This window comes from Tripterygium wilfordii, chromosome 18 (assembly GCF_013401445.1).
Source record: "Tripterygium wilfordii isolate XIE 37 chromosome 18, ASM1340144v1, whole genome shotgun sequence".
NCBI lineage: Eukaryota > Viridiplantae > Streptophyta > Magnoliopsida > Celastrales > Celastraceae > Tripterygium > Tripterygium wilfordii.
In genome coordinates, this window is record NC_052249.1 from 9,944,659 (window position 1) to 9,970,810 (window position 26,152).

Here is a 26,152-nt window from a genome sequence, read left to right on the forward strand (position 1 = left end):
GAGAAAAAAAAGTATATAAAGAGAAGCAAAAGTCGTCGTCAGTAATGTATATACTGTTGACACCGGATTTCACACTTTCCCGGATTTCAAATCCACATTAAACATAGTTCAATAAATGGGCCAAATACTTAACATTTTAAAAAAATATTATGAATTTTCAAGTAAGGGTCTAAAGTAAGAGTGTAGAATAAGGGTGTAAATGATAAGTGGGGTCATTATTTTTGGATTCCACATATTTTAAATCAAGGGTGTAAACATACGTCCTTACAGTGGACTTTGAATTTTGTTTAGTTGTTAATTTATAGTTAAGTATTATCATCATTTGCCTCATGAGATAAGCAATGAGAGTAATTAATATAAACCTAATCCAATCCTTGTATTTTATTGAATCTGCCATATTATTAGGTGGAGTTAGATGTTAAGCTAATTATCAATTAATATAAATTTGAATTAAGTAACTACATTGCTACTAATCAATTTGATTAATACAATTTTTCATCACCAAAAGATTTGGATGAACTAATTGCTAATTAATTAGTTTATTAATAATTATTTGCTGCACTAACAATTTTAATTATATAAATCAATGTCTAGAGTATTATGTTATAGTCTTTTGAAATTAATTTTAACCCTTTCGGTTTTTTATCCATTTGATCACAATTATTCCGATGGACTTTTGTGACGGACCCTTGATATTTGCCTAGAAACTTCCAAATCAAACATACACTATATATTGTATTTTTTTTAAACCAGAAAGGATATTCAAACCGACTAATTATGACGATATATATTATTCTTATCATTTTAATTAATGGTTTGGGTGTGAAATATATAACGAATTTGTAAATATACAAATTGATGCATTCTTGGATGCCGTATGTGTTTGAATTGTCCTTGTCTTGCTTTTTTCAAACGTTTTGACTTTTTTATAATGTGGGCTAGTAGCCTAGTAGAGCATTAGGGATGGTGGCCCAGCTCATCATCATTTTGTGTTAAAATAAATAAATAATGAAAAATTTATCTACACATCATAAAAATATTATCCTTATATTATTTAATTTTTTTAACTTATATAAATATTTAATCTTTAAATTAAAAATTAAAAATAAATAACTTTTACATACTTAATTATAGACTACTAAATTTACACAAGATTACTAAGTTTATATTGACAAATATATTACATCATTACCTCTGTTCTCTTCTTGCAACGCCAAGATTTTCCCTTAAACAAAAACAAAAGCAGCTTAATCTCCCAGGATTAAGGCCACCGTTTCTCATCAAAGGCCAAGGCCAAGTTCCAGATCTCATGGAGGAAGGCCAAGGGCCAGATCTTATGGATAAAGGCCAATGTTTTTCACTTTGCGATCTAGAGGGAGTTTGTCGTGAGTTAGGATACAAAGTCGGAAGACAACATGCTCAGTTCATCTTCGTCAAAGACAAAGGACCAGAGAAGCTCAAGTGAAAATAAAAAGCATTCCCGTCGTTGATCAATTTAGTCGGTCAGATCAAAGAATCAGGGATTTCTCCCCACACTTGACTTGTTTCTCTTTCTAGAGATTACTTTGCATGGACTTGAACCTTTGATTACTATGCCCCCTATCCCCTGCAAGTCTGCAACTCAAAATGGAGTCGAATTTTCGTTTTTTTCTTGGAAGAAAATAAAGCTGGAGTTAGCTTTGAATACTGCTTTGTAGATCTTTCCATTGATAGTGGGAATAGATTTATTCGGTGAGGGAGGAGAATGTTGAGTCGTGATTAATTTATGTGTAAATTTAATAAAGTCTATTAATGGTGTGTTGATAAAATAAAGGCCAACAAATACGAAACTTGGAAAGCTCATCATTTTAGTGGGCTCAGACTTTAGAGTTTAGACCCTTCTACCGTTCCCAACTGGGCTTTGATCGGTCCGGCCCATTTGAAGACATCAATTTTAGTGGTGGCACATCGTAAACCCGTGATAATGCACGCATAGAATAGGAACCCAAAAGGAAGCGAACACAATCTTCATCTCCGACGAGAAACGAAGAAGAAGAACTGGACAAATCTGGAACCCTAACCAACGCAACAGAAAGATTAAAGAATTTACTTAACCTGCCCTCGCATTTTTTCTATGCAACGAGCCGTGTCACGAAGAAACGTTGGTTCGTAACAGAGTTCTGGCGTCGGCCGGTTTCCACTTCAGTCGGTCGACTCCCACCGTCTTTGTCTGCATCGTCTCGGGCAGTGACATGTCTTTGATATTATAACAGGAGGCTTGCTACTGCCTGTGGAAGAACATAATCAGAGATGGCTTCTAAGGTACCGAGGTCCAGGCTCGATCACGAGACCCGAGCTCGCCGCCAAAAGGTCCCTTCTTCTTTTTCTCTTATACATGCACACACATATATGTTCCCTCACATAGAGCATGTATAAATGTGTGTGTATGCATGCATGTATGCTTATACCTTTTTTTGAGCTTTAAAGAGCTAATTTTGAAGGAATGGTATAATTGGTGTTTTGAAAATTCGTTGAGAATGCTTTTGGTGTTTGGAATATGTTAATATTTTTGGGTGGAGTTGGAATGATAGATGGTTAAATGGACAATGTACGGAGGAGCTCTACCGTTTTGTGTTTTTGTGTAAGTAAATAAGAAGATAATTTGGAAGTGCAAAGGAATGTGAAGAATACTAATGCCATTTGATCCAGGAAACCTTTTCCATCACGATTTTTTGTAGTGTTCTGGAGTGGAAACTCAGTGTCTAGGGTGTGCTGTCTGAAATGCAAACAAGGTAAAGGCTCCCGCAATAGGTGGGGGTCGCAGACAGTCAGGATGTACGTATATGTGGAGAGGATGTTTTCAGGAATTGAACAAGTGACCTCTAGTTACACTCTTGAAACTCTACCACTGTGCCATTAGCCTGTGGACGAACAAAAACTTGGAAATTCTTATGAAGCAAGTGCAACTTATTAAAGCTTTGCTTTCTGACCTTGCATCTGAATTCAATAGTTGAAGTTGATTTTTTTGCCGTCTGATAAATATAATGGTGGACGTTTTAAGCTTCATAAGTTTCTAATCATTGGATGTACTTTAGAATCCATCATGGCTGGTAAATGTCTGAATATGTACTTGTTTGTCTTTTGGTCTCGGTTTCGATAATGGATTGGCTATAATTTGTTTTGAGTAGAAGTTACTGACATGCAAAACTATATCTCAAAATGTTATTTGAAATAGCATCTGAGAGAGAGGCAAATTGGATGATCATGTAGATGGTGGTAAATAAAGTGGTTTCATGAAAGAAAAGTTGTGTTAGCTGCTGTCTATCTGTTGGAAATTTTAGTTGACATAAATTGCAAGATGTATCAGAAAAACAGGAAATGACATTGTGCGTTGTCGGTGGTTTCAGTGCTGGTATGGACCTTTAGTACATATATATTTATTCTGACCATGGTTTCATTTGAATGGGGAGTTAAATTATGAGTTAATTTCACTCACTGGAAAGGATTTAATGCAACACTCAATTGGATTTTGAACTGTTTGCATAAGTAACAATGAGTCAGATACTCAGATGGGTGTTCTTTGATGGATATGGTATGAAAGGGAAGGGTTTTTGATTAGATCACACATTGTAAGATGATATCAAAGGAATATTCTATGTTGCAGAATAAACTTTTCTAGTTTCAACGTTGAGTTTGTCGTTTAATTCCCACGTACTACCTAGCATTTGTGTGATTAAAACCAATTTTCTCCTGAATCATGTGATAGAACTGGAAATTTTTTAGGCTGCTGTTTATGGACAATCAGTTGCTATAAGTCTTACTCATTGGGGTACTCTCATATTATGCAGGAGTTAGTATTTTTGAATTTTCCAATGCATTGCTGGTGATTGGATGTGTGGTAATGCAATGAATGGTAGGAGAAGATATAAGACTATTAGATCTGGACTTGTAGCTCCGATAAAAAATAATGGGAGAGAAGAGGGTAAGACCGTAAGAGTATTTGGGCTTGCATGATGTAGAGATGTTTGGGCTCCCTTGTGAGAAAAATAAAGAGAATTCAAATAGGAGATACTAAAAAGAGAAGAGAGGGTTGACTTTAGTACATGGATTGTAGGGACAAAAATATATACATACATTATAGGATTAGCTGAGACTGAAGAGCATGGTTATAGACTGAAGCAAGATGAGTGGCTTAGGAAAACTCGTGGTGGATTCCAACTAACATTTTCTCATGAATTCGTGTAGCATAACCTAATCAACATGCTAGAATTTCTCATGAAATGAGGCTTTCCTTTCTTGTATCTACATGAGATCCGGCTCTCTTCATAATTAGAAATTATATTTTATATTAGAATATGCTTTTACATTATTATTTTTAACTTATAATAGGATGAGACCCAATTTACTTATCTTTAGTAAGAGTGACCGATATGTTGACTGTTAAGTTTAGTTACTTTGCCATTAACCCAATAAGTTAACTTGTTGGTTTGGGTTGGACAATTCTAATGGCCCAACATGTGCATAACAAATAACAAACAAGGCTTAACACTAGCCCATACTTGAGGCAACAACAAAGGAGAGTTTAACACATGCACAACAAAGGATCATGTTAAGATTAGTTATTTTGCCATCCAACACTATAAACTATTAGGTTGACGCATTTCACATCATTTATACATATTCTAACACTCCCCTCAGGTGGACACTCCGACAGCTCAACACATGCACAACAAAGGATCACACTTGGGGCAACAACAAATGGGGGTTTAAAATGCATAATCTAGGGTTTGAACCTAAGACCTCTTGCTCCTATACCCTGTTAAGATTAGTTACTTTGTAATCCAACCCAATAAGTTAGCTTGTTAGGTTGGGCATTTAGATCATTTATACATATTCTAACATTGACAAATGTAAAACGTCTTTCAAGCATCTAAATGTGATTATGATAGACAAGTAGTTGACGTAACCAATACTTAAAAATATCAATATCTGGGGATGCTTTGATCCAAATGTTCATATTCCAATTAACATTTGAAAAATTGTTTCATTTAAGAACTAAATAATAGCATTTTCAAGAAGATTAAGACCTTCATAGAGAGATTCCTTGTAACCTGTTTTAATGTTTTAAAGCTCTATTGTACTAGATCTTATAGCAATCTCTTAGAGGCTATTAGCATTGCCTCTCTGTTATGGTCTTGCTTGCACTGCCATGTGCTCTAATAAAATTCTCCAGTGCAAAAAAAAAAGAGCTTCATTGGGGGAATTTTTTGTTTGAAATGGTTTGTTAGTGATGCAAAATTTCCATTGCACTGTGGAGTATCTGAGTATTTTGAGTAATGGAAGAATCCTTCATGCTTTTGAGTTCATTTTTGGCTGACATTTTTTAATACTTTTCTATTCTGAGCTTCCAATTGTATTGACTCTTTCATGGTAACTTGGTTGTAGGTGCCTGAAGCTCCTAAAGAACCTCGTCGCCCTAAAACTCATTGGGATCATGTGCTTGAAGAGATGCTTTGGTTGTCAAAGGTAATCGTGCAGGAGTTCTTGCTTTAAATGTGTATTCTTTTTCAGTATTGGGAACTTATTAAGCATTCAGCTTGTTGTATGTGGACAGACATTTGTCAATATATATCTATTGATATATATTATCATCTCCACTAAAGTGACAGATATCTGCCAGAAAAATGGATGACTGCAACAGTTGAAATATTAGATATTATTTTGCACCTTTTGTCACTAACTGACTAGTTGCTTGCAGGACTTTGAGTCTGAGAGGAAATGGAAACTGGCTCAGGCAAAGAAGGTTGCTTTAAGAGCTAGCAAGGGGATGTTGGATCAGGCTACTAGGGGAGAAAAAAAACTTAAGGTTCTGTCACTTCCTTCTTATAGTGCTGCTATCTATATCATATAACTGGTTAAATATAAGAATATTTGACATGGTAATGATAGATTGAGGTTTTGTTCAATTTAAATTCATGGAGCTTCATATGAGTTTTTTTTTCTTCTCCTTTGGTTATTTGTGCAAATCAACATTGCTATGTCAGGAAGAAGAGCTCCGGCTGCGAAAAATTGCACTTAATATTTCGAAAGACGTAAAAAAGTTCTGGATGAAAATAGAGAAGCTGGTAAGTGAATCTATATTCATCTATAAACCACTCTCAAAACTTCACCTACCACTTGATTCTCTGGGAAATTCCTTTGGTCCTTCCTTCTTTTTTTTTTGTCTCAAACGTGGTTACTCTACACAAAATTATGATTCCAGGTGCATTACAAGCATCAGATGGAGCTTGATGAGAAAAAGAAAAAGGCACTTGATAAACAGCTTGAGTTTCTCTTAGGCCAAACTGAGAGGTATATATATATATTTTCCCGCTATATATTTTCTTAGAGATTTTGTTTTATATGCAAGTTAAATAATGTTTTATTACTTTATATTTGGATGTGTTTCGGGGACGTTGATGCCATAACGGAATATTTTAGGTACTCAACAATGTTAGCAGAAAATCTTGTTGATAAACCACTGCAACAACATGCTCCACACAAAGAAGTGGTTGATACTAATGAAACTGCAGAACTAAATGTTGGTAATGAACCTGTGGAATTAAATACTGGTAAGGAGAACATTTTCTTTTAAGGAATGGTTACTTCGTCAAAGAGGTTGTATTTACTTCTTAGATTATGTCACATGGTTGTTACAGTGCCTCCTCCAGATGTTGATGAAGATTTTGACATTCAATCTGAAGATGAAACAGTGAGTCTTGCTTATTCTTCTTCTCCGCCCCCTCCCTCCTTCCCTCCCTCCCTTTATAATTAGCATTTTTTTGTTAGAAATATCTTTATCTTAAAGCTTGTGTAGCCTGAGCCTCTGTTGTAGTCTAAGAACCCTGTTGGAAATAGTAAGGAGAATTGGTTGGGGCCTCTTGTTACTCTGGAAAGACTCAGGCAGGAATTGGGCTGGGAATGAGCATGAACGATTCAGTTGCAAAACCTTAATAGGCTCCCGTTAAAGTCTTGTATGTTTGCTATACGGATTTGGAACCTTTCAGACTTTTATCTCTAATATTGCAGATCTTCTATCCAGTATTTTTGAAGAATTTTTGAGTTAAAAGAGGAATGTAATATGGTGCATGAATTACCTTTAAAAAACTGCAAACAAATTATTGCACAGCTGCTTTCTTGTGTCATTTTAAAGGAACTTATTGAAAGACTAAATAACCAACTAAAGCCCTAACATAAACTCGACTAAGACATTGACTTGCTAAACTAAGGACTATTGCCTGAAAAATGTGGAATTACATATCTGCTACTATAAAAATACCGATAAATTGCCAAATTTTTAAAATTGAGCTTGAGCTCAGATTCACGCTTTGTGTTCTGCCTCAATATATAGTTGAAATGTCTATATGATTAGTTTTGGTAGTCAATACTGAATATGCTCAATTTCCATGTCGGTGTCTCGTGTTTGTACGCAGCCATGATCTTTGAACACCTTTTGGTAATATGAGAAAGACACTGCCTTCTTTTTATTTATTTTTTATTATTATTATTTTTCTTTCGTGCATCTCATTGAATCTGCAGTCAATTACAAATATTCTCTTGTGAAATGGTTCTGTTTTAGGAAGATGATGAGCAAACTATTGAGGACGATGAGGCTCTTATAACTGAAGAAGAAAGGCAGGAAGAACTGGCAGCTTTGCGAAGTGAAGTAGATCTTCCTCTTGAGGAATTACTCAAACGTTATGCTGTGGGCGAAGGTGAGTTCATGTTGAGCAATAATGATCACTTGACATGATGAATGGTGGGAATTTTGACATATTTAGGCTTTCTCTTCCCCTTCCTGCCAAGTTTTTGGCTACTTAGAAATTCTGATTTGATTGATTGTGTTGCCCTCCATTGTAACTACATAATTTATTCCCAGTACAGAAAAGGGTGAAAATGGAGCTGAACCATCTCACATGGGAGTGGATTATGGGAAGGGTAAGAACTGTTAATTGACCATGTTTACCGTAAGCTGTGTGACTGTGCCAAAGATCATGGGAGATTGTGTTCTGCAGGCAAGGAAGATTCATTTGCCAGCGTGATTGACACAAGTAGCTCAGTTGCTATTACTGGTCGTCGTTGTGTAAGTTGTATGTGTTTATGGTTGTTATTGTTGAATAGCAAAGCCAGTCACGGGCTCAACGTAATATTTATTCTTGAATTATAGGATGAAAATAATTGTGCCGAACTTAACTCTGAAAACCATAAAGCAGAAGATGGATTATGTCATTCAAAAAATCTGTCTAATATTTCTGGGAAAGCAGACAGAGAACGTGTGCTCTTTGACTTTGGTGATGACCAGGTAAGGTATAATTTTTTGTGTTTCAGTTATTAAATTCATGGTCTTTGTACGCAAGATATATTTGTAAGGGAATATGTAAGATGTGTTCATGATTTTGATTAACAATGCAAATAGAGTTAGGAGTAATAGGTGAAACTAACATGTTAAAATTTGATCGAGCTTTCCATGATGTATTGTTAACATTTAAATTAATATTCCTACTTGTTATCTCCTTTTTTTCCCCTTGTTCCAAAGATGAAATTAGATGTTGCACTTATTTTTTTTACATTTGCGCTTTTAGAGAAGGTGTTGGATGATATGTTTTCTTAGCCTGTTTTGCCTTTTTTTTATGTATGTGAAATGATGCGGGAAAGATTTTTATTTTCTGGCCTGCTAGTGTTTTTTTATGAATTTTCTGGCCTACAAGTGTTTTTTTATGTTTTAACTTAAAATAGCGGCTGCAGAAACTTTTTCAATTTCTGGAAAAAATGTGAGCTAGGAAATATGCTATTTTTGTGGGGGGTTTTGGTGTGATGTTGTCAAGGAAGATGAGATATAATAGTGAGGAATATAAGCGAATAATTTATAAGATATTTTATATGTAAAAGAAAGCAAAAGAAGATGGCTTTACAGCTTGTGTTTTTTTGTCTCTTGGCAACTATGATGCAGATAAAAATTGAAGTTTTTTTATTGTATTTCTTTTAAATAGCTTCCTGTGTACTTGGGACTTGATAGGTAATTAGGTGCTCCCTTATTGTCATTGTTGATAAATTCTTTTATTATTCAAAAGAACAGTATTGGGATTCTACCATGTAGCGGTGGGTTCAATGTTACCCGTCCTTGGAGAGGTTCCATGCTCTGAAAAAAAGTCATATACTTCCCTCCAACTTCGATGATTTTGGTATATTTCTAGTGTTCTGTGCCTACACTGTTACTCTTAACGTATTTGGTATTCTACTTGATCCGTCAGTAGTCCTATTATCCATCTTATCTTTCAATTTTCTTGTTTATTTATTGTTTATAGCGCGCTAATTCTGTCTTATTTTGTGTTTTATTTACTTGTTTCTAAAAAATACAGGAAGATGTCGATTTTGTTCTGGCTACTGGAGAAGAGATGGTATGTTTTTTGCTAACTCAAATTTTATGATATTGGCATATTGCCCTGTCATGGTTTTCGTATCCCAATGTCTTATGTTGTAAAAAAGGTGGGAGTGATGAGGGCTATAGTCTAGCAGAGGGTTGGTTTGAGCTTATAATTGTGTTTAACTTGAGCTCAAGCTGTCTTGAGCCCTAAAATGTTATTAAAGCTCAAGTTAATTACCACTTGTTGAGCTAGCCAGCTGAGCTCAAGTTTTCTATGATTTTCATATGACTTTCCGTTGGGTTGAGGGTACTGCCATAGACCCGTACATGGTAAACAAATATCATAATAACTAAGAGGAATTCAATAACCTGGATTTTAAGGTGTGAATATCCAAAAAGATGATAACTAATGAGACAGGTATGGATGAGGCATTTTACAAGCCTTTAGTGGTTAAGAAAGAAGCAATACCTTTGGCTAGAGAGAGCAGATACCTCTGACCCACTCCTTATTTCTCTGGGGTGGGTAGACATTATTTTGGTTGAAAACAACATAATGACCTTTTTGTCTACTGGGATAAGTAGCAGCATATTTGAATTTCTTGCCTGCACAACTAACCTAACTCGTTGAAGTTTAGGCTTTCTTGTTTAATGGAAAAGCTCCAAATTCGGGTCTGAGCTTAGCTTATTCTTGTTACCCTAATGGGGCTTTCTTCATTTGTGGCCTGGGAAAATGCCATCTTTTATGATTGCAGGTAACATATGTGCTGTAATAAGTGCTAACATGCCTTTATATAAAGCAGTAACTGGTAATAACTGCCTTGCAGTTATGGGGCTGCCACGGTATCGAGACCTATTGCGGCCGACACTTGCTTTTTGAAACTTTTGGTTCTTAATGAAGCAGAGATTGTTTGAAATGATACATTTTTCAGTGATTTATGGGGTAGGAAGGTCTTTCTTGATAAATTATGTGGGGTTATATTATTAATTTTTAAAGGGAGGGGGGGGGGGGGGAATTGAACTTTGCACCTTTTGTAACCTTGCATGGTGTCTTATTTTTATCATGTTTCTTTTGGTAGCTGGCATGTCAGATCTACATAGTTAACTATCATTGCCTATTGGGTTACCTTACTAATCAAGTTGTCTAGAAGGTTTAATATCTGCTTCATTTTCTTTCATGTTATTTCTTCCGCTATGTAATACCCATAAATAGACTAATAAGTATTATAAGGTGATCTGAGGGTTGGGGGATCAGATTTGAACTGCTACCCTCTTGAGAGGATGATAAGCACCAATAAAGTATTATAAGGTGGTAACACGAATTTTATGATGCTTGAATAGCTCGATCATGTTTATAATTGGAATGATCATCGTTATAGTGGTGTTTGCAGAGAATCCTGTGGTTATATGCCATTAATACTCTAAAAGTTCTTGCATGAACTTTTGGTGCTTTTTATGCTCCTCCTCCCTTTCTCCTATTTCAATCAGTGCGCTCACTGTAAACCGTTGACATGCACTTATGTTTATCGGATCATATTTTTATGTTAGATCTTTCTGAATATATAATCCGTATGTGCTTTTTTGAGAATGTTGAACCCCTCAAAAGATAAGATCTATTGTCCTTACCTTAGCAACATTATTCTCTAATAGTTAGGTCTACATGTCATTGTCGCGTTCGCTTGCTAACTTCGCCTTCAATTTGTAGGATGATGAGACCACCTTGTTGGAGGAGGAGGAACTGGCCAAAGCTGATTTAAACAATCCCTTTGATGAGGTAAAGAGGGAAGAACATATTTACCGGTTCTTTTGAAAAAGGTTCTTATGTACTTGTACCTTCATTCCCCTAGTGTTATTGATGGAAGCAATTGTAATTACGGTTCTTTTCAAATAGTGTTTAAGATAATTTGTCGATTTGTCTTTCTGTTTTCTGAAAGCTGCTGATTACAGATTACGCTACTGCAAAAGGAGAGTGAAGTTCCTTTGGAAGAATTGCTTGCAAGGTATAAAAAGGTGGGTTGAGGTATATATTTTTCTCATAGATTGGGTTGTTTATATGCAGTCGTTTCTCAATTTATTATTTTCATATGTTCATAGGACTTTGACTATGATGAAGCATCGGAGGATGAATCTGACTATGCCTCTGCTTTATCTGAGGACCTTGTGGATTCTCCAGCTAATGAAGACACTGGTATGAAGCAGCAGGATATGCCAACCAATGAGGTTGTTGAACCCCGTGAATGTCTGCAAGCTGCACATCCTCTTGAAGAAGAACAAGAGGCAGCCCCTGAGAGTAATTTCGAAGAAGGAAGGGGGAACGAGGATAGAATTGCTGATGCTGCTGCTGCTGCAAGATCTGCACAACCTACAGGGAATACATTCTCAACAACAAATGTGCGTACAAAGTTCCCTTTTCTTGTGAAGCACCCCCTTCGCGAGTATCAACACATTGGCCTGGATTGGCTTGTTACAATGTATGAAAAGAGATTAAATGGAATTCTAGCCGATGAAATGGGACTTGGGAAGACTATCATGACGATTGCCCTACTCGCACACCTGGCATGTGATAAGGGAATATGGGGTCCCCATCTCATTGTGGTACCAACAAGTGTCATGCTTAACTGGGAAACTGAGTTTCTTAAATGGTGTCCTGCTTTTAAGATTCTAACCTACTTTGGGAGTGCGAAAGAGCGCAAAGTTAAGAGACAAGGTTGGTTAAAACCAAATTCGTTTCACATTTGCATAACAACTTATAGACTGGTTATACAAGACTCGAAAGTCTTCAGGCGGAAGAAATGGAAATACTTGATTCTGGATGAAGCTCATCTGATTAAAAATTGGAAGTCCCAGAGATGGCAAACACTTCTGAACTTTAACTCAAAAAGGCGTATTTTGTTAACTGGTACGCCTTTGCAGAATGATCTCATGGAACTTTGGTCATTAATGCATTTCTTAATGCCTCACATCTTTCAGTCTCATCAGGAATTCAAGGATTGGTTCTGTAATCCAATATCAGGTATGGTAGAGGGGCAGGAAAAAGTGAACAAAGAAATTGTTGATCGTCTTCACAATGTACTCCGTCCATTTATACTTCGGCGGCTGAAAAGGGATGTGGAAAAGCAGCTTCCTAGGAAGCAAGAGCATGTGATATATTGTCGACTCTCAAAGAGGCAACGGAACTTGTATGAGGACTTCATTGCTAGCTCAGAGACACAAGCTACCCTTGCAAGTGCAAATTTTTTTGGAATGATTAGTGTTATTATGCAACTACGTAAAGTTTGCAATCATCCCGACTTATTTGAGGGTCGTCCAATTGTAAGTTCTTTTGATATGAGCAGTATGGACATCCAGTTGAGTTCTTCTATTTGTTCAATAACTTCCCGTGGGCCATTCTCTTTGGTGGATCTTAAAGGTTTGGGATTAGTGTCTACTCATAATGATTTTACCATGACTTCTTGGGAGAGTGATGAAGTGAAAGCTATTGCTACTCCCTCAAGCTTTATTGAAGGAAGAGCTGACATGCTTGTGTCAGAAGAAATTGGGCGTGGATATAAGCATCATAAGAAGTTGTCTGGCACAAATATTTTTGAAGACATACGGAAGGCAGTCTTGGAGGAGAGACTTAGACAAGCAAAGGAAAGGGCAGCATCTGTTGCATGGTGGAATTCCTTGAAGTGCCAGAAAAAACCAATGTATTCAACAACCTTGCGGAATCTCCTCACACTAAATCATCCCGTAGATGATATTCATTGTCAAAAAGCTGGCCATGTGTCTTACATTTATTCCTCTAAGCTTGCTGCTGCTATTCTTATGCCAGTTGAACGCTTCCAGCGGATGATTGACCTTGTCGAAAGCTTCATGTTTGCAATCCCAGCAGCTCGAGCCCCAACGCCTCTATGTTGGTGCAGTAAAACTGGTACTTCTGTATTTCTGCACCCAAGTTACAAGGAGAAATGCTCTGAAATCTTATCCCCGCTTCTGTCACCCATTAGACCTGCACTTGTCCGGAAGCAAGTATATTTCCCAGACAGGCGACTTATACAGTTTGACTGTGGTAAGTTGCAGGAATTGGCAATTTTGTTAAGGAAATTGAAATCAGAAGGTCACCGAGCATTAATATTTACCCAGATGACAAAGATGCTTGATATCTTGGAGGCTTTCATTAATTTATACGGTTATACTTACATGCGTTTAGATGGATCCACTCCACCAGAGGAGAGGCAAACATTAATGCAGAGGTTCAACACAAATCCCAAAATTTTTCTCTTTATTTTGTCAACCCGTAGTGGGGGAGTTGGGATCAACCTTGTTGGGGCAGATACAGTTATCTTTTATGATAGCGACTGGAATCCTGCCATGGACCAGCAAGCTCAAGATCGATGTCATCGGATAGGACAGACACGTGAAGTGCATATCTACAGGTTAATTAGTGAGAGCACCATTGAAGAGAACATATTGAAGAAAGCAAATCAGAAACGCGCTCTTGATGATCTTGTGATACAGAGTGGAGGTTACAACACTGAATTCTTCAAGAAACTTGATCCTATGGAGCTGTTCTCTGGTCATAGAACACTTCCTATGAAGAACATGCAGAAAGAAAAGAATTGCAATAATGGGGTTGAGGTTTCTGTGTCTAATGCGGATGTGGAGGAGGCTTTGAAGTTTGTAGAAGACGAAGCAGATTACATGGCACTGAAAAAAGTTGAAGAGGAAGAGGCTGTGGACAACCAAGAGTTCGCAGAAGAAACCATTGGGAGACTAGAAGATGATGAACTTGCTAACGAGGATGAATTGAAGGCTGATGAGCCGCTGAATCAGGGTAGCCTGATGATAACGTATGATAAAGACGATGGGATGATGTTAGACGGGAATAGTCATAATGAAGAGCAAGCTTTAAGTTTTGCGGACAAAGATGATGATGTTGACATGCTGGCTGATGTTAAGCAGATGGCAGCAGCTGCAGCGGCGGCTGGGCAAGCTATATCATCATTTGAGAGTCAACTACGTCCAATTGATCGATACGCAATACGTTTTCTGGAATTGTGGGATCCAATTGTAGACAAAGCAGCTGTAGAATCTCAAGTTAGCTTTGAGGACACAGAGTGGGAACTTGATCGCATAGAGAAGTACAAGGAAGAGATTGAAGCTGAGATTGACGATGATGAGGAACCTCTTGTTTATGAAAGTAAGTGATTAGAATCTAATTATTACCTATGACGCTACCTTCATGATACTTTTTTTTTATGATGTTCTAGTTGAGTTTTTGCTGGTACTGGCAATTTCATAGCACAACTTGTTGATATCTTAATTCTGTAGTGTGTTTTTCTTCCCGTTCTTTATCTCGACTTCAAAGTCTTACTTATGACACCATTGGAAAAAAATAATGCTAGTAGTAGCTTTCTTTTTAGGGGAAGAGTGAATGGCCTACCTGCATGTCTGTTTTATATGGGTGGGATGTCCAATGTCCTTTACTTGTAGTACAGTACAAATGTGTCGTATGAACTTATTAGTTGTGCAAGAAATTGCATATCTTTTCATACTTCTTATCTTGAGATAAAAACACAATATAATCACATTCATGATTCAATATGTGAGCTAAATTTCTAAATTGTCTTCTAATTCCAGGATGGGATGCTGATTTTGCAACCGAGGCGTACAGACAGCAAGTTGAGGTCTTAGCTCAGCATCAAGTAAGTAGAGTTTAATGTACATGCCTTTCTCTTAATGCTTAGTTTATTTCAGCTGATTCATTTTTTGTTTTGTGCACTGTAGTTGATGGAAGACCTTGAATATGAGGCAAAATTGAAGGATGATACAGATGATGGAAATTTTGATTCAATGTAAGTTTACTGTCTAAATATATCCAGAAATACATACTTTTCTGATGTAATGTTTTAGTTGTTCTTATAGGAGCATGGTTGTTGAAGTAGATCGAATTTATTGAGTGGCCCTGGAAATGGATCATCAGATTGAGAGGAGTATGATTCTATGAACCGTGAAAATAACTACAGATGTAAATAGAACCTAAAAATTAAGAATAACTTGAATGCTTAATAAAAAAAGTTATTAGCATGGGAAATTTAACAAATGACTGTTATTAAATATCATGTGTAAATCTAAAAATTTTGGGGAAGGTAAATTTTGTTGATCTATTTCTTTTTCAGCAGAATAGTTGATATATTTCTTAGTTCCAAATACATCTACAATAAACAGGCTTAACAAAAAAGAATGAGATGGTGACTCATAATGCTAAAAGTACTTCAGGAAGTTTCATTTAACTAGAATGAAAATATAAATATTTCTCAAGGAAATGAAGATAAAGAGTAGAAGTATTAGAAAAGAAAGTGTAGATGGTGGCTTTTCTGGTGTATCGGGAGCTTTTGTTGTTAGCTAGAAGCTCTGCTAGAGGGAATCGAACACTGGAATAAATTGAGTGTCTCATATTTCTTTTATATAAGTAATGATGGGTCTGCGTATATGTTTTGAAAGAAAGTTTGTTCTACAGAAGGTGTTTCAAGAATAAAAGCACATGCCATAAGACTTTTGACTTTATATATAAACAAGGAAAACTTAAGGGTTCGGGTCGAACTTTAATCTCTTAAAGTACATTTCAGTTGGACCTCACTTTAAATGTTGATTTGCAAATAGGCCAAGATTGTCTATAGATTTTAAATATTGTCAATAGGAAGAGGATCACATTGAATCCCATAAATTGAATCAAGCTCTTACGTTAATCCTATTTCAAGGTGCTGTGCGGGGAATGAACAATGTAGAATTCTTTCTTGTTGCTTGGATAATTTTAGTTTAGGTGGAGCCAGTTTAATTTCTTCAAAATGATATACTATGGGGAAGCTAGCATGCATACAGGTAGATGCATTGTTATCTTGAAAAATGACTGGGAGTGAAAAGAGAGGATAAATTAATGGTGCAACTTGACTGTAGTAGAATTCCTTCAATGGAAAGATGTCTTTTGTCCCGTGCGACAAAGTGTCTGATCTGAACTTGTAAAATTTCCTGTTATATAATTCTTCTGTTTATGGAACCTGAGTGGATTATTTTCACAATTAAATCTGATTTTTTTGGTATGAAATATGTGTTTTGCAGGAATGAAATGTCAAGGGATCCTAAACCCAAGTCTAAGAAGAAACCTAAGAAAGCCAAGTTCAAATCCTTGAAGAAAGGATCTCTCAGTTCTGAGTTGAAACATCTGAAAGAGGAGCAGTCAATGGAACTTATGTCTGTAGATGAAGATTTAGATTCTCATGAGGTCACAGATTCAGATATAGTTTCACCAAACTCAAATATGCAGAAAAAACGTAAGAAGGGTGAATTAACATTTTATCTGGATGAAGAGAAGCGCTCAGAGAAGTCAAAGAAAACCAAAAAGGGTCCTGATGTAGATTCTGGGAAGCAGCATTACAATTTTATGGAACTAAAATCCTGTGAAAGCATGGTTCTTGATCTTGAGCAGAAACCTTCGAGCAGAAGCAAAATGGGTGGAAAGATTTCAATCACTACGATGCCATTAAAGCGGGTTTTGATGATAAAACCTGAGAAATTGAAGAAGGGAAACCTTTGGTCCAGAGATTGTGTTCCATCACCTGATTTTTGGTTGTCACAGGAGGATGCCATATTATGTGCTGTTGTACATGAGTATGGCCCACATTGGAGCCTGGTTAGTGACATACTGTATGGAATGTCTGCTGGTGGGTTTTATAGGGGTAGATATCGCCATCCAGTGCATTGTTGCGAGAGGTTTAGGGAACTTGTCCAAAAATATGTTTTGTCTGCTCCAGACAATCAAACAAATGAGAAGACAGGCAATGCGGGCTCTGGAAAGGCTCTTCTTAAAGTAACCGAGGTAGGCTAAAGTTAGACACTTTCAGTCATTTCTGATTTTCTTGTTCTACTTTTTGCCCCTCTTCCTCCCTTATGGCCTTGTCTGCTTTCTTGGCTGCCCCCAGTAAGTATAAGAAAATCAGATATAAATGTAAATTGTATCTTTTTCTGTCTGAAGAATTGGTTATATCACTAGCTGGCTAGCATCAATTTATGGATGGGCTTTGGGTTTTGCATCCATACGAATAGCTAGACTGAACCTGAGAATCAGAGCAAATAGAGAATACAAGTTTCTTGTGGTTAATAATTGTGCAAAGGAATTTTACAAACCTACAAAATTACAATTTTCCTTATTTCCTACCTATGTTTCCCTTTTTTCTTTCCTGGAAATGTTGGGTCTGGTGATCTTAACTTTTCAGTGGGATTTAATATTAATGTCATTTAAACTTTGATACAAAGTGGTGTATCCCTGAGGTAAGTTTGTTTCAAACCCAGTACTTTGTTAGACGAGAGGGAAGTACACTGGACTCATAAGTCGTTTAACTTTCGGTGTGATTAAGATTTTAAAATTATAGTTTTGAGTGCATATTTTGGTGCATTTGCATGTACCACCATTTATTGGATACATTAAACCATTGTCAAGTACCATAACATGATTAGTATGCTGAATGAGATTCGGTAAATTTGCCTCTATTTTGAACTTAAGATTTGGTGATTTGGAAGGGGATATTGGCTATTAGCTCAAGACTAAAATGTTCCCTTGTCATAAATATCTTAGTCATTTTTTTGATAGTCCTGCCATCTGTTGTTCTTTTGTGCCAGGATAATATTCGAATGCTGTTACAAGTTGCCATGGAGCAGCCAGATAATGAGTTTCTTCTTCAGAGACACTTCACTGCCCTGCTTTCATCTGTCTGGAGGGTAGCATCTCGTTTTGTTCGCCGGCAGTGCATTTTATCATCTCAAAATGGTCTTTTTGGTGAAAAGTTTTCTGGCTCTGCAATCAACCCAAAATTGCAAAGTACGAGAAAGGAGCCCGCAAAAGGGATTAAATTCACTAATTTAGGGCTGAGTAGCAAGTTAATAGCGGCAGCCCTCCTTGATGCCAGCTGTAGAATACAGGATACTGGATTGCGTATTTTCAGCCATATGGAAGATGTCCCAGCTGTCCAAGAACAATTGGAGATAACACTGGAATTTTGTGAGAAAGATGACCACATGTTTCCTTTGCCACATTCCCTGAACTTATCAATATCTGGCACAGATTTGAGCACATCTGTGTATAAGGATATGGATCATCACCATATTAGAGCTTCCACAAATGTTGCTGATAACCGCTTAAGGTACTACTTTGTGCAACTATGGATTATGCTTGTGGTATGAACTAAAGAATTTGGCATGACTATCTTGTTGCTAATAAAACACCGACTCTTTCTCAGGGCTTCATCAAGAGCTTGTCTTGAAGGTAGCCTGGATTGGGCTTCATCTGCCTTTGCTGCAAATGATATGAAGACATGGTCAGCTTCAAAGTCACAGTCACTGGGAAAACACAAACTCTCTGCCACAGAATCAATCAAACCTCCTAAATCAAAGTTGAAAAAGACATCGCCAGACCATATGGAGGTACGCGAGACATTCAATGAGCGTGCATTCCCGCCAATGGTGTCAGGTGCACCTAACAATCCATATTTACGGTTTGACCTGACACCAGCCATTGCCCATGATGATTGGATAGACGATCTGGATAGTAGTTCTCCTTTTTGCTTGAATGAGGTGCTTTCATCAGATTTGGTGAATTTTGAATCCATCGAACATCAGTATGTCCCTGGCTTAACCTCAGGACTTGATGATCATATACTGAATGCAGAATTTACTGATTTTAGGTAGGTAGTTAATGCAGAAGTTTGAACTTTCATGTCCTGGGTTGAAGTTTTCATGGCATATGTGTAGACCGGGATTCTCCATCATAATCAGTCCTGGTTCTTGAATTGCCAAACTTGGGCAATATCTATTAATTGGCTCAGGCGACATGGTGGATATAATGCACCATTTTGGACGCCAAGCAAGAGGCCACGGCTTCTCACTTTCGGCCTTTGTTCACGCCAGGAAACTATGTTCTTGTGAGGTAAAATCTGAATTGGCATCCTCCCATCCTGTAGGAGTCCCTACTTAGGGACACAGATTGTAACACAATTATTTATTGAACGTTTCTTGGTTGTGGAAGACACATGCCAATTTTTGTAGTGCTGTTGGTTTAGAAGACAAATCTTGGCATGTTTGCCTTGCAGAAAGGAATTAGGAAAGCAAATGGTGGTGTAAGTGTAGCGGTTTTTCTAGTTACACCGTGTAAATTCTCTCTCTTGCTCTCTACATTAAAAAGTGGGAGCCTTTCATTTCAACTTCTTAATTGTCCTCTCCCCCCCTTCTCTCTCTGTCCATATATATATATATATATATATACACACACATATGCACACATATACAGACAGTGGATCTGGTGTGAGAGCACTTGCAATGGTGTTATTTTGTGTGTGCCAATAAATATGTTATTATGGATAATATGGAGGGCATAAGAATTTGTTGGCCTTTATATTGGGTGGGAAGGAAAAATGTATAGGAATTTGTGTTTTGTTGATGTGGTTATATTGAGAGATGTGTTTTGTTGATGTGGTTGTATTGAAAGACGTGTTTAAGTTGATTTTTTATGTAATAAAGGTGAGACCCTATTTTGATTTTTACTAGCCCAACAAATAGTAACCATTGCAATTGCTCTGAGCATTGACCAAAGGCGTCTTGGGGATCGGCAATAGCTAGGCATTCATTGTAGCCATCACAGTCAAACATAACCCTAATTGCAGGACAGGAAAAAGGTTGCAAATCATAGTCTCTCTATTTTATTTCTTCATTTAAGACGTTACATTATTACATGATATCTTTGTAAAATTGATGCTAGTCCTTGGATATCAACGACCTCTTTGCTTGCTTGGAAGACTCAAACAGCAGGCTCTTCAGTTTTCAGATCTGCTTAATTACGACATCAGGCACAGACTACATTCGTGATGAAAAAGCACACATTCGAATCTAGCAATGAATGAAAAACAAAAAGTGGGGTTTACCTTGATTGCATCTGATATCGCACTTGCGCTCACACCTCTGCATAAGCCTGGCTGCAATACAATTGCATCAAATACTGTAAATAACTCACACCCATTCCAAGAATTGCTTTTACAAAAACATATACAGAAAGTATAAAGGAGGAAAAAAAGAGTGAAAAAAATGATCATACTGTTGGGTTGGACACAGGCGGTGGTGCATGCATCCATGCAATCGTATACAGAAGCCTCAGCAGTCTCCAAATTGGAAGAAATCGTACACACAATCAACACCGCAACCATGACCTTCTTCATCTCCATCATCTTTTCTTTCCTTCCTTCCTTGGCCTTTGCTCTCATCGGAGCCCTTTCAATTTATGGAAGGCATGGGTCTGAATTGCCCTGCGATTTTGTCTAAACTACCAACATGCCATGCATGCTCTGTTGGAGGTAGCCGCCTACTTTGACTTTATCTCCTTTGTTTCCATAAAAAAAAGTGGCTGTCACATACGCATGTACTCGACCATGGCTGTGAACCACTGAAGAGTGAAGAAGACAATTTGGAAGGACCATTCTTAATATAAATGATTACTTAATTTACCAAAATTCATTACTTCACCACCACACGCTCCATCCAACATTGAGAATAAAATGAGAAATCAAAATGTAAAATAAGAAATGTGAAAACAAGTATAACAACATCATATATTGAAACAATGGGTCATTGACTGAGGTAGTGAATTTGATCGCAGCAACTCTTAGCGCACACGGAAAGTCGTGCATTCAAATCTTATGGGTATCCGTGTTTCTATTATCACAATTTGTGAAATGTGTATTTGCTCAGCTCAGTTTGCACGAACGTCAACCTGTGTTATTTCTTATACTGGACATCGGTCTAGGTTTCAACTGATCGATGAGGGGTTATTGGGTCTTCCATATAACTTAGTATTTACCAACCAGTTGTCCGGTGGACAATTTGATGGACTCTACGTTAAAAAAACATCATATAAGAAAATGACATAGGATGGTATTATTTAATATTTTTTACCAAACGATCGACCCAACTAATTTACGTTCCCCAACTTCTTGGGAAGGCACATATACCACCCTATTACATTTTGTTCCCACTAGACAATAATCTTCTTTTTCTCTTTTATGTAGTGATATTTTGTTTTTCATCTTTTACATTCTCCTTCTCTAACAAATCTCCATATCCTTTCTTCTTCTCTACATTGTTGTCGTCGTCGTTTTCTAGAGTACTAGGTGCAATAACAATGTCAATGGATTGAGCTTCTAGGGAGCTCTTTGAAGGACCAATTGGGAGTTGAGTCTTCACCTTCTTCGTCTCCTTGGCTTTGCCCCATAAAACAACATATAATCCACACACTATCAAAAATGCTCCTAATACGCTGCATTTATCAACCCAAAATTATTACCAAAAATATATATATAAAAAAAAAATTGCCACTGATCTTAATATATATGTGTGTGAGTTTGTACGAGCGGGTTTGACAGCCTGAGTTTAGGCCCATGTCAGTTATTCAAATGACAAATTTTGTATGTGTCGTTATCGGTTAAAGAAAAAAAAGAGTGTGACTAGTACCTTCCAAGATGTAGCTTCTCATCTAGTAACAAGGATCCAGCGATGGCTACAAGCACAAGCACAAGCACTAGAGGGTTAAAAATTGATACAAATACTGGTCCCCTTAACCTCACACACCATGCAATCAATGCCACAGCAACTCCCGACGCCACAATTCCCTAAAAATGTAAATTAATTAATCAGGTTATGCATATGCTATAAAGCAAAATAAAAAGAGTGATTAAAGAAGAATATATATGTGTGTGTATCTATATATATATATTACCAAAAATGCAACTGAGAGAAGCCTAATGTTCCACCCCAATTTCCATTGACTCCAATCTCTCTCCGTGCACACAGCAAAAATTACTGCCTGAATTGCTCCCATCATTGACATCAATGCTGTGCTTGAATAATGGCACGGATATCTCGCACTCAATTTTGACTAAACGCAAAAACAAACAAACAAAAAAGAAAAGCAAAATTAGATTAACATTTATGATAGAGATCACAGTGGTCGTTGGTATCCTAATCGTATGCACAGGATTTCATATGTATCAAGTGAGACATGTAGAGCCCACGAATTCACTTAAATCTTTTGTATCCAACTACTAGGATAAATACCAACTGCTGAGATAAATGTTGTTTTGACTGCTGACCTGGACAGTCAACCAGATAGCATAGGCGAAGCAACTGGCGACAGCCAAAAGAGAGCCTAAAACGCGACTACTGCCATGCTGTCCTGATGCCACCTGGCGCTGAGGGTGACTGAGAAGGTCAACGTGCGTTGACCAGATGTTGATGTCTACGCCTTTGTAAAAGGTGAGAAGCATTGCACCGCTTATTCCAATTAATATTCCCAAGACTTTAGCCTTCCCTGCAACTGTTCCTATCCCCAACGTCTCCATCCTGTCACAAAATTAATTCATTTTATTTCCAACACCACTAATATTACTTGTGCCAGTGAAGGAAATGGCAGTGATGATATATATATATATGTAAGTATGTATATGGTACCCAAAAGCTATGGCAAAAATTAAGGTAATGGCAGGGATGAGATTGGCCATGGCAGAAGCAAAAGTTGCTGAAGTCAGTGCGAGAGATTCCACGTACAGATTTTGAGCCAATGCTCCCCTGCATCCATATTCAATTTACTCTTACTTCTAGAGTCTTGAAATATATCTTTGATATTCAAAAAGAAAAAAAAAAAAACATAATGTGTAGAAATATATGACTAATTAAATTCATACTGTACTATATATAAACACCAGTGAGTGTCAAATTTAAGTAACAATATTCTTGTTTTTTTCCTTCGATCCAATGGGAAGATGAAGGTTTTTCCGATAGAATTAGTGTAACCAATACTATAGCTAGAAACCCTAGTATTAATTTTCTTGATATAAATTATACCATTAAATTTCCAGTTAATTTTCACAAGCATATATATCAATTTAAGAAAAAGAATTGAACAGAAAAAGATATAAGTGATTTAATTGATTTAATTGATTAAAATTTTTAATTTTATTTATAGGGTCTTGTTGGAATGCCCTACTTGGAATATAACATTATGTCACTTTAGTAAATATATATATATATATATATATATGTTATTTGAGTAATTAAAATTTTCAGAAAAAAAAAACTCCTAACAAAGACAAACAGAGAGGGAAGTGTTAAGTTTTGGTAAGCTATAATGCTATACAATACACTTTTATAGCTGTACTACGCGCCACGTGTCGATCTATGGGGAAACTGCATGCCTTACGTATTAAGTCAGTTTGCTTAACATGTCTTGGTGGTACAGCTTTGGTTGCCTCCTAACAGATACCCGACTAATAATTAACCGTCAACCACCCACATCACATGTTCATTACCTAAAAAAACTATTCAAAATATATATAAAAAATGAAAACTTACCCGAAAAGACCACAAAGAAAAGATTGAAAGAGCACAATCCAAGTAAGTTTTGGCCTTTTGTTCCTGTAGGCACATATAAAAAAACAGTATTCAAACTATGCATCATGATTCATGATTAATGTCTAATTAAATAACATTATATGTATATGTAATTATAATTATTTTTTCCTTTTTTTAAGTGCGCTTCGTATGCCTATGACAATATGTGCGCTATTGTTTGATAATGATTCTAGAAAAAAAAAAGTCGAATTGTGTGGACAATTATTCTTTGTTCTTCTTACCACAAAAATTATATATATATATATATATATACACACACATATATTGATGTTCGAAATGCTTCACTACAGTAGTAACCATGATCAACAACAGTACAAACAAAGAACATATATCTTCAAGGTTGGTTGATTGATATTCGAAATTCTTATTTGCATGCATGTTCTTTGCAAGGTTGATTAACAAAGATAATGTCATATATGATTATCAGAAAAGAAGAAAGAAGAAATATATAAGGTAAGGGGGTAGGAGGTACCTTTCAAAGATGAGAGCAAGTGGAGTCATAAAAGCAGTGGCAAAAATGAATCGATAAGCCACAATGACTCTCAAGTTCATTCCATCACTTGCTGCCAATTTGTAGAACACGTTTGCCCCTGCAAATGACAACTGAACCACCACCATAACCAAGCCTGGCTTCAACCCCTCTAACACTGCACCCATTTCTCTCATGATCGATCTCTCTTAGGCAGCTGCCCGGCCTTTCTTTTCTAGACCAAGAAAACTTGAGAGAAAGATCAAGAGACTAGTGGGATTTTGATTTTGATTTTGATTTTGAAACACGAGTGTATTAGTGATGCTGTGACGTGTGTATTTATAGGTCATGTTTGGTCGTACGTGGATGTAAAAGTCGAGGGAGGGCCGGGCCTTGTATTTATTGTCTGTGTGTGTGTCTTTGGAAAACAGTGCTATTTTTCCAAGTCACCACAGACGTAGCGGTCACGCACATGTACGCCCGGCGGCGACACGTGCGTGAGGCTTCGTGGGTTCTTTTAGAGGCGTCACTATGTTTCAACAAATGATCCATCCCAATAAAATTAATTTCAAGTAGGGAGGCAGTCATGTGTCATCTCAATGAAGCTGAAGCATAATATAAATATATATACATATAAATTCTAGATTAAAAACTTTTTTATTGAGATTTATATAAGTATCGCTAAGCTCGTGAATCTACTTTGAAGTCTTGAATTCACAAAGTGACTGAGGTTAAAGCTAGTTTAGGATTTATGAGTTTAGTTTAACGTTTTGGAGTTTACAATTTAGAGTTTAAGTTTTAAGTCTTTCGAGGTTTAAGATTTAGGATTGAGAGATTCTAAATTCAATTCTCATTGGGAATAATATTATTGGAGTTACATGCTGGGCTTTAGTTAGCACATAAAATCACTATGTGTAACTATATGTGTGTATATATATATATATCATGATAAAGAGAAGTGGGCAGCGACTTATTTAGCTAGAGAGGTGAGTGCCCACAACCACAATGAACGGTGACAACAAATGAGTATAATAATATAAACCAAAATTATAGGTGTTTGGACAAGTGTACACTCATATGACGGCAAATCCTCATGGCTCAACCACGTTAGTGGAAGAGTACTGGATGATTGACAGCTCTTAATTAAAAAATTAAAATAAAAAAGGGACTATTTTAATTAAGAAGAGAGTTGTAGAAGCAAAAAAAAAGACAAACAACGTTTTTTTGCCTAATAAATTGATCATATATTTAAAAAGGAAAAGAAAAAACAATTTCAAATTTGATTCTTATTCTTTGCGACAAATCTACTTAATTAGTGTTGCTTTTTATACTCAAAAGAAGAGTGTTTTAACAAGACTTCCTTGTTTAGAAACATAGCCGTAGCTAGCAATTTTTTATTTAATGCTTCTTTGCCACTTCTATTGGAATTATAATTTCTTTTATTAGTTTGCAATACTTTTTACTATTTGAGAATAGTAAAAACTTGTATTAAATTAGCCGAAAACAAGTTACACAATATTTAGATGAGAAGACTCCTCTAAAAGCATAACAAGAAAAAAGAACTCATAAATCAAGAATAAAGAAAAGATCCAAAACAATAGCATAAGCCACAAACGGACTAACAAACAAAATACTCTTTTTGAGAGATAGGCAAGGGTCTCGGAGCAATCGTTTCACAATGAGTGACTGTCTTAAAAGCTCGCCAAAGAATAGAGCATGTGTTGAAGCCTTAAGACATATCCTTCATAACCTTAATCAGAGTTAAATTAATACGAATGTCGCCGTCACTAAAAACCATCAGATCTGAAGGAAAAACA

At 36.6% G+C, this 26,152-nt stretch overlaps 3 protein-coding genes across 7 annotated transcripts; 1 reads left to right on the forward strand and 2 right to left on the reverse strand.

The window, feature by feature from the left end:
- Positions 1 to 1,981: 1,981 nt before the first annotated feature.
- LOC119983737 (protein PHOTOPERIOD-INDEPENDENT EARLY FLOWERING 1-like) lies at positions 1,982 to 19,614 on the forward strand. Of its 5 annotated transcripts, XM_038827459.1 has the most exons (20): positions 1,982 to 2,349; positions 5,425 to 5,505; positions 5,738 to 5,845; positions 6,024 to 6,104; positions 6,242 to 6,330; positions 6,460 to 6,590; positions 6,678 to 6,730; positions 7,598 to 7,733; positions 7,903 to 7,956; positions 8,034 to 8,101; positions 8,186 to 8,320; positions 9,378 to 9,416; positions 11,085 to 11,153; positions 11,327 to 11,389; positions 11,474 to 14,561; positions 15,002 to 15,066; positions 15,149 to 15,216; positions 16,481 to 17,237; positions 18,038 to 18,558; positions 18,655 to 19,614. In XM_038827459.1, exons 1-20 carry the CDS (start codon positions 2,290 to 2,292, stop codon positions 19,100 to 19,102), a joined length of 6,114 nt encoding a protein of 2,037 aa, XP_038683387.1. In that variant the 5' UTR covers positions 1,982 to 2,289; the 3' UTR covers positions 19,103 to 19,614. The 5 variants fall into 5 exon arrangements, with proteins under 5 accessions (XP_038683387.1, XP_038683388.1, XP_038683390.1 ...); XM_038827460.1 differs by lacking the exons at positions 1,982 to 2,349; positions 5,425 to 5,505; positions 5,738 to 5,845; ... (2 more) ...; positions 6,460 to 6,590; positions 6,678 to 6,730 and having other exon boundaries at positions 7,633 to 7,733; positions 7,898 to 7,956; XM_038827462.1 differs by lacking the exons at positions 1,982 to 2,349; positions 5,425 to 5,505; positions 5,738 to 5,845; ... (3 more) ...; positions 6,678 to 6,730; positions 7,903 to 7,956 and having other exon boundaries at positions 7,690 to 7,733; positions 8,034 to 8,108.
- Positions 19,615 to 20,084: 470 nt separating this feature from the next.
- Positions 20,085 to 20,682, reverse strand: LOC119983895. Its single transcript, XM_038827635.1, has 3 exons — positions 20,502 to 20,682; positions 20,332 to 20,382; positions 20,085 to 20,236 (listed from the first exon to the last, which is right to left on the reverse strand). The coding sequence occupies exons 1-3, from the start codon at positions 20,665 to 20,667 to the stop codon at positions 20,208 to 20,210; spliced, it is 246 nt and encodes an 81-aa protein (XP_038683563.1). The 5' UTR covers positions 20,668 to 20,682; the 3' UTR covers positions 20,085 to 20,207.
- Positions 20,683 to 21,314: 632 nt separating this feature from the next.
- On the reverse strand, positions 21,315 to 24,680 carry LOC119983894 (WAT1-related protein At1g25270). Its single transcript, XM_038827633.1, has 7 exons — positions 24,339 to 24,680; positions 23,807 to 23,869; positions 22,907 to 23,023; positions 22,549 to 22,798; positions 22,176 to 22,334; positions 21,911 to 22,068; positions 21,315 to 21,716 (listed from the first exon to the last, which is right to left on the reverse strand). Exons 1-7 carry the CDS (start codon positions 24,530 to 24,532, stop codon positions 21,461 to 21,463), a joined length of 1,197 nt encoding a protein of 398 aa, XP_038683561.1. The 5' UTR covers positions 24,533 to 24,680; the 3' UTR covers positions 21,315 to 21,460.
- Positions 24,681 to 26,152: the final 1,472 nt, after the last annotated feature.